The sequence below is a fragment of the Delphinus delphis genome, chromosome 1 (genome assembly GCF_949987515.2).
Source record: "Delphinus delphis chromosome 1, mDelDel1.2, whole genome shotgun sequence".
Classification (NCBI taxonomy): Eukaryota; Metazoa; Chordata; class Mammalia; order Artiodactyla; family Delphinidae; genus Delphinus; species Delphinus delphis.
Genome location: NC_082683.1, coordinates 182,620,332 through 182,634,852, shown reverse-complemented (window position 1 = coordinate 182,634,852; position 14,521 = coordinate 182,620,332). Strand labels below are relative to the sequence as shown.

General features: G+C 57.2%; 1 protein-coding gene across 1 annotated transcript in view; it reads left to right on the top strand.

The window, feature by feature from the left end:
- CACNA1S (calcium voltage-gated channel subunit alpha1 S) overlaps positions 1-14,521 on the top strand; it is a 59,891-nt gene that overhangs the window by 14,670 nt on the left and 30,700 nt on the right. The window contains exons 4-14 of the mRNA XM_060011353.1: positions 1,396-1,538; positions 1,677-1,829; positions 4,247-4,452; positions 5,741-5,844; positions 7,482-7,627; positions 8,063-8,144; positions 9,914-10,074; positions 12,079-12,304; positions 12,777-12,984; positions 13,884-14,004; positions 14,314-14,428. Of these exons, the coding sequence (XP_059867336.1) occupies positions 1,396-1,538; positions 1,677-1,829; positions 4,247-4,452; positions 5,741-5,844; positions 7,482-7,627; positions 8,063-8,144; positions 9,914-10,074; positions 12,079-12,304; positions 12,777-12,984; positions 13,884-14,004; positions 14,314-14,428 (1,665 nt within the window). The remainder of the gene's footprint in view (positions 1-1,395; positions 1,539-1,676; positions 1,830-4,246; positions 4,453-5,740; positions 5,845-7,481; positions 7,628-8,062; positions 8,145-9,913; positions 10,075-12,078; positions 12,305-12,776; positions 12,985-13,883; positions 14,005-14,313; positions 14,429-14,521) is intronic.

Here is a 14,521-nt window from a genome sequence, read left to right as displayed (position 1 = left end):
GCACCTGTTATTTGGGTCCATGAGAACAGACGTTTAATAACCCGTATGAGCCTGCTTGGGCTGCTGTAACAAGATGCCACAGACTGGGGGCTGAGACCACAAAAATGTATTTTCTGACTGTTCTAGAGGCTGGAAGTCCAAGATCAAGGTGTGGCCAGGTCTGCATTCTCCTGAGGCCTCCCTCCTTGGCTTGCTGACGGCCGCCTTCTCGCTGTGTCCCCACGTGGTCTTTCCTCCATCCACACGCACCCTTGGTGTGTGCCCAAGTTCCCTCTTCTTCCAAGGGCCAGGATGGGAGGCTGAATTAGGGCCCGCCTGAACAGCCTCGTTTTCACTGAATCACCGCTTTAAAGGTCCTATCTCCAAATACTGCCACATTCTGAGGCCCCAAAAGTTAGGACTTCAACGTATGAATTTGGAGTGGGGGGGAGCGTGGTTGAGCCCATAACATAAGATTTGGTAGCCACGACCTAATTATAACAGCAGCGTTTGTCATACACTTACTCTGTGCTTTACATGTACCATCTCGTTTGATTCTCCCAACAATCCTCTTATTTTCTCCATTTAAGGAAGGTAAGGCGCAGAGAAGTCAAGCAACCCACCCAAAGTCACACAGCCAGCCAGTGGCGGTGCCAGGATTTAAACCAAGGCACTCTTGCTCCAGAGCCTGCCCTTAACCACTAGGCTGCCCTTCCACTCACTAAAAATCATATCCCTTCTCTGCTAATTGCCGAGTGCTCCTTTAGGCACAGCAGGACACAGAGAATTCTGTGAGTCAGCTTCTGCCTTGACGGACTGCCTGGCTGGAGGCCACGAGTCTGTGCAGAACAAGGCCACGCAGCGCACCGTTGTTTCACACGCGGTGCAGCCCAGGGGGTTCAGATATCAACGGAAGGGTTCCTAAAGAAGGACTTGAGATGGACCTCAAAGGATAGTGGCAATCTGAGCACACTGAGAGCAGGAAGGACCATAACGGGGCTTTGTCAGAAATGCAGTGAAGGAGAGCTCGACGGAGAACCAGCTGCGGGCTCTCTCCTCCGCGTTCCCCCTTCCTCCGAGCGCGAGTGTGGGCTGCTGGAACCCTCCACCCACCACGGGCTGTGCTCAGCCCCCGGCCTGACCGTAGCTGCCCCCTCCAGGACCCAGAGTGGCCATCACACATGGACCCGACACTCTTCTTACTGAGCCTGAACGTGGCCTCAGGATTTTTTCTAAAATTCCCCAGACGGGCGTCACCAAACCAGAGCTGCTAGCGACTGATGAACTGTACCTTGCCGCCTGCCCCCAGTCTTTCCACCGGTACCCTGAGCATGGATGGGACACGGGGCCCCTGAGCCCCGGGCCAGAGGCTTAGTGGACCGCTGGGCCACCTTCTGTCCCTCTCGTCCTTCTCAGGGTCTTCACCGTGATTCTGGAGCAGGTCAACGTCATCCAGACCAACACAGCCCCCATGAGCAGCAAAGGCGCTGGCTTGGACGTCAAGGCTCTGAGGGCCTTCCGCGTGCTCAGACCGCTCCGGCTGGTGTCCGGGGTGCCCAGTGGGTGGCAGAGCCCCTCCCCCTCGCCCCAGTCCTGGGTCCCCTCCTACCCTGGTGTGGAGGAGGCTCCGAGGGAGGGCCAGGAGACCAAGAGGGGGGCTAAGGCATCCTTCTCCCCCTGGCCTCACGCCCCCCCAGGCCTGCAGGTGGTCCTCAACTCCGTCTTCAAGGCCATGCAGCCCCTGTTCCACATCGCCCTGCTTGTACTCTTCATGGCCATCATCTATGCCATCATCGGGCTGGAGCTCTTCAAGGGCAAGATGCACAAGACCTGCTACTTCATCGGGACGGGTGAGCTTCCGGGCCGGCGTGTCGGGAAGGCCTGGGGATGTCTCGAGAGGGGGATTCACCCAGCCGTGGAGAAGCCCCAGGACTAGGTCATTGCTTCCCCCATCCACTGACTTTGGGGATGGCTTTCTCCTGGACAAGGGAGATTGGGCGGGAAATAGCTCTGCTGGGGTCAGGGGGCAAGGGGGGTGAACGGTCAGGTGCTTCCTCTGAGCACCCCTGCCCCACATAAGGCTGGTGCCCTTGGGCTTTCTGGCCACTTGTGGATTGACATGTAGGCTCAGGACCAGCCCGAATTTCTGTCTGTACTTGCCTTGTAGCTCGAGTCTTAGCTTTTAGTCCAGGGCCCACAGGGTGGGGTCTGAATGGGACTCAGGAAGCACCCGACGGCCGAATGGCCCCTGGTCAGAGATGAGCTACCTCGGGGCCTGGATGAACTTGAACTACACCTTCTAAACCAGCATCTCTCAAACTGCCTGCTCTCAGGACCCCTTTGGGGGATTTCCCTGGTGGTCCAGTGGTTAAGACCCCACATTTTTACTGCCGAGGGCGTGGGTTCAATCCCAGGTCAGGGAACTAAGATCCTGCGTGCCGTGTGGCCAAAAAAAAATTTTTTAATTAAAAAAAAAAAAAAGACCCCTTTGCACTCTTCAAAATTATTGAGGGTCCCAAAGAGTTTTTGTTTATATAGGTTTTGTCTGTTGATGTGTACGGTGTTGGGAATGAAAACCGAGAAAAATGTCATAGTATTAATTTATTAACTCGTTTTAAAAAGAATAGTAATAGACCACTTACATACTAACATAAATAATGTACTTTCTCAAAGTTGAAAAAAATTACTGAAAAATAACTTTATTTTCCCAAACCAAACCAAAAATGTTTGGCGACAAGAGTGGTACCGTTTTACATGTTCTCTGGACCGCTTTACTGACCTGGCTTAGTGGATGTCGGCCGAGCTCTCCCATCGCTGCATTCGGTCTGTTGCGACATCACATGTCACATTGATCTGGAAAACCCCGCCCCTACCTCTGTTCAAAGAATGAGAAACGAGGGGGCACATAGAGTCTGGGCATTTTTTTTTTTTTGCGGTACGCGGGCCTCTCACTGTTGTGGCCTCTCCCGCTGCGGAGCACAGGCTCCGGACGCGCAGGTTCAGCGGCCATGGCTCACGGCACGTGGGATCTTCCTGGACCGGGGCACGAACCCGCGTTCCCTGCATCGGCAGGCGGACTCCCAACCGCTGCGCCACCTGGGAAGCCCCTGGGCATTTTGATGAAAGGATGGACCGTATTCCCGGGTCCCCGCTCTCAGGTAGCAGCGGTTTACTGGTCCTCAGCTTCCCCGGGCCGAGTGCCGCTGACACTGGGGGTGCAGGAACAGGACCCAGCACAAGACAGAGGTGACCTCTGTTAGGACGAGCCCCTAACTCGGTGGCGGAGACCTGCAGAGTCTTGGGGGACCCTCCCCACTTCCCTGCGCTCGCCTAAGGGGACGGCAGCCCAGCTCCAACAACACCTCTCACGGCGTTTTCGCTGGGCTTGTTCCTAACCTGCTCCGTCTCAGCCTCCTCCTGTCCCCATGACGATCTCTGGCCTCTCGTCGACATTATCAGGGCAGAGAGGAGGGGGCTTTCTAGCACAACCTTCAAACGAAATTCGAGGGTCTCGCCTGGTGTTCACATGAGGTCTTGCCCAGTGCTGACCAGTAGCGCTCCCAAGCCCCTCTGGGATGGGGGATACCCAGCTGCGAGGGGCTGGGGACCACACACCAAGCTCAGGACCATCTGTGCCCCCCTGTCCCATTCCTGAGGATTGAGCCCCCTGGTAACAAGGTTAAGGAAGGCCACTCGATCTCTCACGGTCTGACCTCTCTGAACACAAGGGGAGACCAAACCTACCCAGGGGAAAAGGGGACCCAGACGTCACCCAAATTTCAGGCTTTAGAGACAATAAGAGCACCATTCAGGGGCTCCCTGGATGCTAAGTCCTGCTGGGGACCCCCCGCTAAAAGCAGACCCACCCCCCAGTCCAGCGCATCCCCACTTCTGTATCCTAGACAGAGCTCTCAAGCCGGAGCGTGAGGCCCGGCCCACACCTCCGGCCCCGCTGGGCTGCTGCCTCCTTTTACAAAGCTCTGTGGGTACAAACGATACATCACATCTGCTTCATCGGTTGTAGTCCAGAGAAGCCACGCCTCCAGTGAGGCCCTGGGCCCGAGCTCCTGCCTGCAGACGCCTGTGTCCCTGTCCGTATCTGTGTATCCGTATCCGTATCCTTGCCCTCGGCCCAGCCCCCTATGGTCTGCACCACACTCTCCCAGCAAGGCCTCCTCCCCGACTTTAAACTGATGTTGAGACCCGCACCCTGCTGCCCCCTCTTACTGCCCCTCCGCCGGTGCTTACCACCCCCGCCCGCCCACAGACATCGTGGCCACGGTGGAGAACGAGAAGCCGTCGCCCTGTGCCCGGACGGGGTCAGGGCGCCGCTGCACCATCAACGGCAGCGAGTGCCGGGGCGGCTGGCCAGGCCCCAACCACGGCATCACCCACTTCGACAACTTCGGCTTCTCCATGCTCACCGTGTACCAGTGCATCACCATGGAGGGCTGGACCGACGTCCTCTACTGGGTGGGTCTGGGCCTGAGCCCGCCGGCTGTCTCCCCAGCACAGGCTCGCCGGGAGCGGGTGGGGCCTGCCAGTCCCGGGCTGAGGGTCTTCCCGCTTCTCCTCGCCCCTCCCCGGGGAGCCCTTCTGGGCCTCAGGTGTGTGTCCTAGCATCCTTGGGGGAGGCCGAGGTACCACCTGTGTCCGCAGTCCCAAGAGCAGGTAAGGGACGGAAACCCGGAGCTCGGCGGGTTCTGGTCTCACGTCCTAACTTGTCCCTAATCCTGGCTGTGAGTGACTTGGTGCCGATGGCGTGGAATCTCAGATTTCCCGAGGAAGGAAGGGCCCTTTGAGTCTCTCTTCTTGCTGCTGGGCGAGATTGCTTTTCCATATAAATATGATTGGATATCAGGTTCCTCGTCTATAAAATAAAAATACTATAACTCCATCTCAGGGTAGTTACGATGGCTAGCGGGGGCACTAACTGAATTACCGCAGTGCGGGCACCTAGTGCCGTAGACGTTCTCTTGCTGGAGAAGTTGACTTGTTTGGTGATACAAGAGTTAGGCTGCATTTCTTTTTTGATCCTCCAACAGTGGGAGGCATTGATCCCATTTTCCGGATAAGGAAACCGAGGCTCAGGGACGTTCAGTAACTTGGCCGCTGTTGGACTAGTGAGCGACACGGCCAAGGATTGACCTCTAACCGTCCGGCTCCCACCCCGGAGCTCAGCCGCGGGTTGACACTACCTATGGGGGTTGCTTGTAAACCCATCAAATGCTCTGCAAATATGAAAGATTAGTGGGAGTAGCTCTCGTAAACTCAGATTATGAGAGCCAATTATTAAACGTTTCCAAGGACGGTCACGCGTGTTGTTTCACCCGTGACCAGCCTGTGAGGAGCGAGCTCCCATCATCAGCTCAGGAGGCAGATGGAACGATGCTCAGAGATGCCGGCGCCTCATCCAGGGTCACAGGCGTGCTTCCTGAAGGAGCCGGCCAAGCGCAGGCCAAGGCTTTTTAGTGCTTCTTCCACTGTGAGGGATCTCGGTTGTAAAGGGGCCGACTGGAGGTGGCCGGCATGACAGGGGCAGGTAGGGAGCCTGGGGACCGGAGGGAGGCAGGGCTCAGTCTCACCGGCCGGTAGCCATCAGCAAGGCCCAGTCCCAGGTCCTCAGGCTAGAAGAGGCTCCTCTCCGGACCCAGATGGCCTCTTTCCTTGACCCGCCATTGGGTGCGGTGCATGGGCCAGCTTGACAAGGGGGCCTAAGCCCTCACGTCGGGGATGGGGCTCACACCTGCGTCTGGACCAGGTCAACGATGCCATTGGGAACGAGTGGCCCTGGATCTACTTTGTCACCCTGATCCTGCTGGGCTCCTTCTTCATCCTCAACTTGGTGCTGGGCGTGCTGAGCGGGTAAGGGGCTCAAAGACAGCTGGGAGAGAGGGGAGGAAGAAGGGGGGGCGGGGAAAGGAGGGGGAGGGGAAGGAGGGGAGGCAGTGGGCAGGGAGATGTGGCTTAGAACCCCCGCTCATCCCTGGCTCCCCTTTAGCCAGGAGCATTCTCCCTGTTAGCCAGGAAGAGAACAGATGCAGGCAGGAGCCCCTCCAGTCTTCACCTTTCTCCCTTCTCCTCAAGCCTTCTCCCATCCTCGCTTCCTTCTGTCCACGTGAAGCCCCGAGACCCCAGCCTCCTGTCCCTGGAGGTGCTTGGGCTGAAGCTCGGCACTGAGCATGGCCTTCGGGCTAAGCACACAGACTCTGGAGCGAGAGGCCCAAGTTTAAACCCTTGCACTACTGTTTGGTGGCTGTGTGACCTTTGACTAATTACCTAACCTCTCTGTGCCTCATGAGCCACATCTGTCACATTGGAATAATTTCAGTGCCTGTTTCACAGGGCTGTTGGGAGGATTAAATGAGTTAATACCCGTAAAGTACTTAGAATGGAGGCCAGCACATCAGAAGTGCTAAGTACTCATGGTCCTTATTTGTCCGTGACGGCTCCACCCAGCTACGGTGGGCAGCCTGGAAGTGGCCATCGGCCCCGTTGTGCCCACCGCAAGAGCTTCCCTCCAGGCACTCTGGACATAGAATTCAGGGGGTCCGTGGACTAGGGTAGGAAGAACTTGCCTTTATTTCTTTGAGTCCAACTGAAATGCAGCGCTTCCTTCCATGACGTGGTACCAGCTCTGCCCATGACTTGTCCCACCAGGAATCCCTTGTCATATCACAGGTGTTGCAAATATCACTACTTCAAAATTATGACAGTTATCAGACTGCGCCTGACCTTGCTACTTAATGATTCAATAAAGAAGCATATATGTTACTTTATCACCACGTTATAGCTCAACAACTATGTTTTAACTCCTCGGTTCCTTTGTCAAGCTGTGGTTTCATTTGGAGCATTTTACAACGCTGTTCAGAGGAGCAACCCATAGGTTCGCGGAACCCCCAAAGGGGCCGGGGCTCAAAATGGTCAAGAGCCCCTCCTGGACCCTGCCCTGGGCAGCGCTGAGGGTGCGGGCGGTGCGGGCCGACCCTGCTGCCCCCAGCCCGCCCCTCGGAGCCCAGGGAGGGCGGACCCTGCGTGGGGGCCCAGGGCTCCCCCTGCCGCTCTGAGCCCTCGCTGACCCTCGGGTCCTTTCCTTCCATTGCTGCTGTCTGGTTTCTTCCAGGCCCAGGAGCATGTCCCCCAGGGCCTTAAGTCTGTAAGCAGAGCTAAATTACTCAGGCAGCCTAAAGGGTCGGGGCAGTACGGAAAATCGGAGGGTTCATGGCAATTCTGTTAGGGCAATGCACGGTCATGTCATTAACCCCTATGTCCAAGGTCACCCAAGACAAGGCGGGAGAAATGAGATGGGAGGAAAAGAAGGAACGGGGTCGGGGGCGCCCCGGAGGGCGGGGCTGGTGAGGGGGAGAGGGCCGCCCCTCAGCCTCCCAAAAGGGCCCCGGACCCCAAGCAACACTGGGCCGGGGGGGCACGTCCAGCCGCAGAACGGGCTCCCTCGCCCCAGGAAGCTGCGTTCTTCCTCCCCCTCCCCCGCCCCACTGCAGGGAATTCACCAAGGAGCGGGAGAAGGCCAAGTCCAGGGGAACCTTCCAGAAGCTGCGGGAGAAGCAGCAGCTGGATGAGGACCTGCGGGGCTATTTGAGCTGGATCACGCAGGGCGAGGTCATGGATGTGGACGACTTGAGAGAAGGTTGGAGCCACGGGCCGAGGTCGGCAGCCCCCCCAGAGCTGCCCTCGCAGTCAGCTCCCACAGGGGCACCTCCACACCCGCCCCCCACCCCCCCCCCGCTGCAGCCCCAGGGGGCCCATCGGGCAGGAACAGCATCACCACTTTGCAGATAAGAAAACCCGGCCCCTAGAGGCCTAGCCTGACACCTTGCGGTGGAGGCGGCCTGGTGTGCCCTGGGCCCTCCCGGAGCACAAGGTCCCAAAGTGCTGCACCGCCCCTTGGGGACCCGCCCTCCCCTCCGATGCAGGCTCTCTAGGGCTCAGGAAATCACAGAGGGAGGGGTCCAGGCCCACCCAGGGTCGCTGTCACAGGTGTCCCCGGTCAGCGGGCCCTTTCCAGGTGTGTCCAGCCCAGAGGGGCCCGGAAGCCTGGCCAACTGGACCTGTCTGTCCCCAGGGAAGCTGGCTTTGGATGAAGGCGGCTCTGACACAGAGAGCCTGTATGAAATCGCAGGCTTGAACAAAGTCATCCAGTTTATGTGAGTATCTGCCCAGCTGCGGGTCCTCCCAGCCCGCAGCTCCCTGAGACATGTAGTTAGACCCCGGTCACCTCCCTAGGTGGCTTTTGGGTCTCTTTCCCTTAGCGCAGTTGGAGAGCACTGGGCAGATGACCTATTTACTCACCACGTAAGGAAGAAACTGGGAGCCGGTGGGATAATTAGTCCCGGAAACCTCTGCTCCAGATGGGGAGTTAGCCTGTGACCACCATGAGTGTCGCGGGCGGGGGGGTTGGAGGCAGGAAGCTGGAGAGGACCGTGTGTTCTGTTTGGCTGCTTCCTTTTCCAAATTCATACGTGACAGTGATTTTGAAAGATCCAACGATAGAGAAATACATCAAAGAAAAGATGGCCTTCTCTGCCCTTCAAAGAGGTAACCATGGTAACAGTTAGATTTGTATCTCTCTGAAGCCTCTTGCACGCTTTCATTTCTCTTACACGCACACGCGCACGCACACACACACCCCAGCTTTTTTCGGTTTTGTTTTCACTTTTTACACGATGAGGTTTCTCATATTAACCACTGTCACCTCAGAACCAAACACAGTGCCCAGCACGCGGGAGGGCTCGTTGGCTAAATGAATACGATCCCCACATAAACTGGCAACTGACATTTTAAATTTAGAATTTTCTATTGAGGGCAACTTTATACAGACACAACCCTTCTTTTTTTTTTCTAAGACTTTCTTTTTTCGGAGCAGTTTCAGATTCACAGCAAAATTGAGCCGACGGTGCTGAGATTTCCCGCCTGCCCCTCCCCCAGCCACGCCCAGCGCCCCCCACCATCGACATCCCCAGCAGATGGTCCGTTTGTTACAACTGATGAACCTGCGTCATCCAAGTGCATAGTGTACATTGGGGCGCACTCTTGGTGTTGGACGTTCTGTGGGTTTGGGCAAACGTATAATTACGTGTACCCACCGTTATAGTACCACATAGAGTATTTTCGCTGCCCTAAAAATCCTCTGTTTCTGCCTGTTCACACCCCACCTCCCACCCCTGGCAACCAAGCACCGATCTTCCTGTCTCCATAGTGTTGCCTTTCTCAGGATGTCTTTAATTGGACTCACACAGCGTGTGGTCTTCTCAGATCAGCTTTTCTTACTTAGTGACGTGCATTTCGGGTCCCTCCACATCTCTGCAAGGTGTGATATAGCTCACACACCGTCTTTTGTTGTACCTTTGAATGTAAAATGTTCCACAGTGCGCATATGTTGTAGTCTGTTTACGTAAGCTGTCCAGTTTGGGGCAATACACACAGTGCCCCAGGGAACCGTTGTGCATAAGGGTGAACATTTCTGCCGCGCAGATGCCTAGAAACAGGCTTGCCGGGTCAAAGGGAGCACAGGTTCTAACCTTGGTAATTGCGACACAGAGGTCGATCTGACCGTGGAGGTGCCTTTCTGCGCGCCCTCCCCGACACCAGATATGACCAATTTGTTAAAGAATTGCCTTTATGACGGGCAAAACGGGGCATGCCAGGGTTGCTTTGATTAAGTTGGAAACGCACGGAGCCCTGCTCTGCGCCGGACCTCGTCTCTCATTCCGTCTGAGGTCGGCATCATCACTATCCTCCTTTGAAAGGTGAAGACATTTGCTGTAAGAGGCAAGATTTGCGATCTGTCTCTGCAGTTCAGGTCCTTGGCCCTCTCATGTGGCTGGAGGAGGGAGTGGGTGGTGAGACTTAAGTGTGGCGGCCTTGGGGAGGAGCTGGAGGAGCTCAGCCTCGGCCCCGCCCCCCGCCTTCTCAGCCGACAATGGAGGCGGTGGAACCGCGTCTTCCGCTGGAAATGCCACGACGCGGTGAAGTCCAGGGTCTTCTACTGGCTGGTCATCCTGATCGTCGCCCTCAACACCCTGTCGATCGCCTCGGAACACCACCACCAGCCTCTCTGGTTGACCCACCTGCAAGGTGAGACACGCGGCCGGTGGCCAGTGCTGGCCAATGGCCCCTCAGGTTTTGCAGAAGAAGTCGTTAGATGTCGACATTGTTTTCTAGAACTTCTAGGCAGTGGTACTCTTTTCCTCGTGGCATTACCAGGGGCCGTAACAGCAACAAGTTGGGGACACTCCAGGTGCTCGCCAGATGTCTGGGCAAATTATCACAGACACTGGACGTACAGATGACCAGTAATTGAGCGCTTCACGCATCCAAGTTCAAGTTTTACTCCAGAAACAGCAATCTTTCACCCACTGTGTATTACACACGTACTCTGGGTCAGGCCCAGTAAAGAATGCAGGGCACACGGAGGAGGAATGTACCTCTCTTGCCGCCAAGGAGCTTCCTGAGCCAGAGGAAAAGACAGATATTGATAAGTGACGTCAGGTCAGTATAGGGAGGGCAACAGTGGAGGTCAATACAAGGTAACAAGAGGCGGATTACAGAGGAGGGGAGGTTGGATGGTAGGAAGACACTATGTTTAAAATGATGCAAGAGGGAATTCCCTGGAGGTCCAGTGGTCAGGACTCAGCGCTTTCACTGCTGTAGCCTGGGTTCAGTCGCTGGTCGGGGAACTAGGATCCCGCAAGCCATGCAGTGTGGCCTAAAATAAAATAATGAAAGAGATAAAAGAAGGAAAATAGAAGATTGTCTTCTTCTGTGGAAAGGAGATAGGAGACAATGCTACAGATCAGATGCATTCATGCATGCATGCATCCATCCATCTATCCGTCCATCCATCTATCCATCCACCCATGCAGGCATGCATCCATCCATCTATCCGTCCATCCATCTATCCATCCATCCATCTACCCATCCAGGCATACATCTATCCATCCATCCATCCATCCATCTATCCGTCCATCCATCCATCCATCTACCCATCCAGGCATCCATCTATCCGTCCATCCATCCATTCCTTCCTTCATGCACGCATCCATCCACCCATTCATCTATCCATCCATCCATGCAACCATTCCTGCATCCGTCCATCCGTCCATCCATTTATTCCTTGCAACCAGTCTTCCTGAGAGCCCCTTGAATGTGCCAGGCATTGTCAATGCACTGTCAATGACCAAACGTGGACAAGATGCGAACAGTGCCCGCCGAGAGGAGTCAGAGATGAATTTGAGGTTCCTGGCCCATGCAGATAGATGGCTGGTAGTGCCCCTTGCTGAGATGGGGAAGACAGTCAGTGACCAGGTATTTTGGGGGGGATGGGGGAGGATGGGCAGTACCTATCAGCTTAGACTTGAGCATGTTGAGTTTGAGGTGCCTCTGAGACATCCCAGTGAGATGTCGAGGAGACAGATGGAAAGTAGGTCTGGGACTCAGTGGAGAGGTCTGGGTTGAAGAGTGTAAATCCGGAGTCATTGGCAGGCATGGCAATCGAAGCTGTGGTCTTAGAAGACATCACCAGATCCCCAGAGGACGGTGTGTACTCACGCGCACAGCTCAAGTCCAGCACTCAGGGCTGAGGTAGGGGTGCGTCTGCAGAGAGGGTGCAGGAGAAGCAGGAAAAGCAGGAGAAGCAGGAGAAGTGCAGAAGGATGTGGCGTCCTGGAAGCCAAGGAAAGGGAACATCTGAAAAAGCAAGAAGGGACTTCCCTGGCGGTCCAGCGGTTAGGACTCTGCACTTCCAACTGCAGGGGGCACGGGTTCGATCCCTGGTCAGGGAACTGAGATCCCGCAACAGTGTCAGTGCTTCTGGGAGATCAGGGAAATGGGGTTAAAATGCTCACGGGTTGATCAGTGGAGTGAGGAGGGTGGACCTGCTGAACACAGTGTCGTTTAGTTTCCTAGAAATCTGGACTGCGTTCCTTCAATGGTGAAAATTCACCAGGTTTTCCTGGATCCGGAGGGCAGGGAAAGGAAGATGCCCTGAAAATGCAGGGAGGGTGTCCAAGGTGGAGGGCTTGGCCAAGGCAGGCAGGGCAGGGAGGAGAGTGACACCGAGCTGCGTGACCCACCCTGCAGACATCGCCAACCGGGTGCTGCTGGCCCTGTTCACCGTGGAGATGCTGATGAAGATGTACGGGCTGGGCCTGCGCCAGTACTTCATGTCCATCTTCAACCGCTTCGACTGCTTCGTGGTGTGCAGCGGCCTCCTGGAGATCCTGCTGGTGGAGTCAGGGGCCATGACACCCCTCGGCATCTCCGTGCTGCGCTGCATCCGCCTCCTCAGGATTTTCAAGATCACCAAGTGAGCGCCCACCTGCGCGCACTGCCCCATCCTGCACCTCTGCAGCAGAAAGCACCTTCCCCCTTCCACCTCGGCCTCTCCTGTCTTCCTACCTCTCACCATTGTCTGTGGTGTGGAAAAGGTGGAAGAAAGGGGAAAAGAAGCGTCTGGGAGCGGGAGGGGGAAAGGAAGATGGAAGGGGAGCAGAGAAGGGGGCAGTGGTGGGACAGCCGTCTGGGCCGGGGCTGCACAGGAAGGGGTGGTCCTCACCCCCGTGGGGTTCAGAGTCCAGTGGTGGCGCCAGCAGCTAAACGGCCGTCTTACTAACATGAAATGACAGACCAAGACCTGTGCTCTGGCGGAGGGAAGCTGGGTGTGCGGCCCGGATCCAGGCAGCCCTGCCCGACCCCCCCGCATCCCACCAGCCCCCAGCCTCCCCCAAGCCGCGCCGACTGCAGGGACGCCGGGGGTGAGGGCTGCCCGTCTCCTCCAGGTACTGGACGTCCCTGAGCAACCTGGTGGCCTCGCTGCTGAACTCCATCCACTGCATCGCGTCCCTGCTGCTGCTGCTGTCCCTGTTCGTCATCATCTTCGCCCTCCTGGGCATGCAGCTCTTCGGGGGCAGGTACGACTTTGAGGACACGGAGGTGCGGCGCAGCAACTTCGACAACTTCCCGCAGGCCCTCATCACCGTCTTCCAGGTAGGCTAAAGCCCGCTGCCTGCCGCTGGAGATTGGGCATCACCTCCTCCAGGAAGCCTTCCGTGATCCGACATTGCCCTCTGGGCCCCCGCATCCCCTCCAGGCCACAGTCGCCTGTCTGTCTCCTCCACGCTCTGGAGGCTGGGTGCTGTGTCCAGTGTGTCCTGTGTGTCTTCATCCCTTCGCCCAGCAGAGCCCCGGCCCACAGTAGGCCAGCGGTTAATGAGTGAAGGAGTTGGGTGGGCAGGGAGCTTTCTTTCCCACGTGCTACTAGAATCTCTGAGCACAAGGTCAGACAAGGTGGGCTGTCCCTCCCCAAGGCTGCAAAAGCCCCAGAGGAACACAAACCGCTTCCCACTGCGGGGACATGGCTTAGCCACTGCTCACTAAAGCCACGGCCGGCCTCCAGAACGAGCTGCGTGAGCGCAGAGCAGACACACGCTCCTCTCTGTGGGGCCAGTACTCAGGGGACGCCACCTCGGTGTTGCCAGTGGGAAGGGCAGTTGTGACAACCGGCCGGCCCTACACAGGGTGTCACCCTCGTTCTTCCATTCACCCCACCGGCTGGTCAGGCATCCTGTCTTTCAAGGCACCTGACATTTCGCACTCTTTCTGGGGGCTGGAAAGGCAGGGGGTCCAGTGTGGGCAGCACAGCTAAGCCTGGGCCTTAGGAACAGAGCTCGTGGAAGCCTTCATGCCACAATCAAGCTCCTTGGCCCCGAAGAGCCAACGATGAGGTCTTGGACCCCCAGGAGAGGTTCAGGAGGGCAGGGACTTCACCCGGGATGAAGAGAGAGGACCGGTCTGGGGGCAGGGTTGGAAGGGGACTTTTGGACGGCGCAGTCCCCAGAGAAGACCCTCAAGTCCCTCTGCATCCCCCACCCTCCCTCCCCTGCCAGGTGCTGACAGCTGAGGACTGGAACTCCGTGATGTACGACGGGATCATGGCCTACGGCGGCCCGACCTACCCCGGGGTGCTCGTCTGCATCTATTTCATCATCCTGTTCGTCTGCGGCAACTGTATCCGCCCAGACGCAGGGCACAGAAGAGGGCCTGGGGAGGAGGCTTGGGGGTAAAGCGGGGTCACGGTGCTCAGGCCTGCTGCTGGGGAGCTCCTGGGGGTGGGGAGGTGGGACACAGCTGGTGGCAGTGTGGGTGTAGCTGTAGGACGCTTCCTTCCGGCAGGATGTTAGAGAAACACAGGGTGACTGGTGACAGGCGGGAGGAATCAGTCATAGAAAGCCGGGGAGACTGGAGCACGGGAGGAGGCAGGTCCCGCCCCCCGGGCGTCCCTCCCCGCCCCCCAAGCTCCTTAGCGGGTCGCCTCAGACATACTGCTCAACGTCTTCCTGGCCATCGCGGTGGACAACCTGGCGGAGGCGGAGAGCCTGACGTCGGCCCAGAAGGCCAAGGCCGAGGAGCGGAGGCGCAGGAAGATGTCCAGGTGAGCGGGGCGCGCCCAGAGGGAGGGACCTGCAGGGCTCCGGCCGCTCCGGGCAAGGGGCTCCCTGGGGAGCAGAGGCCAAACCACTGCGGC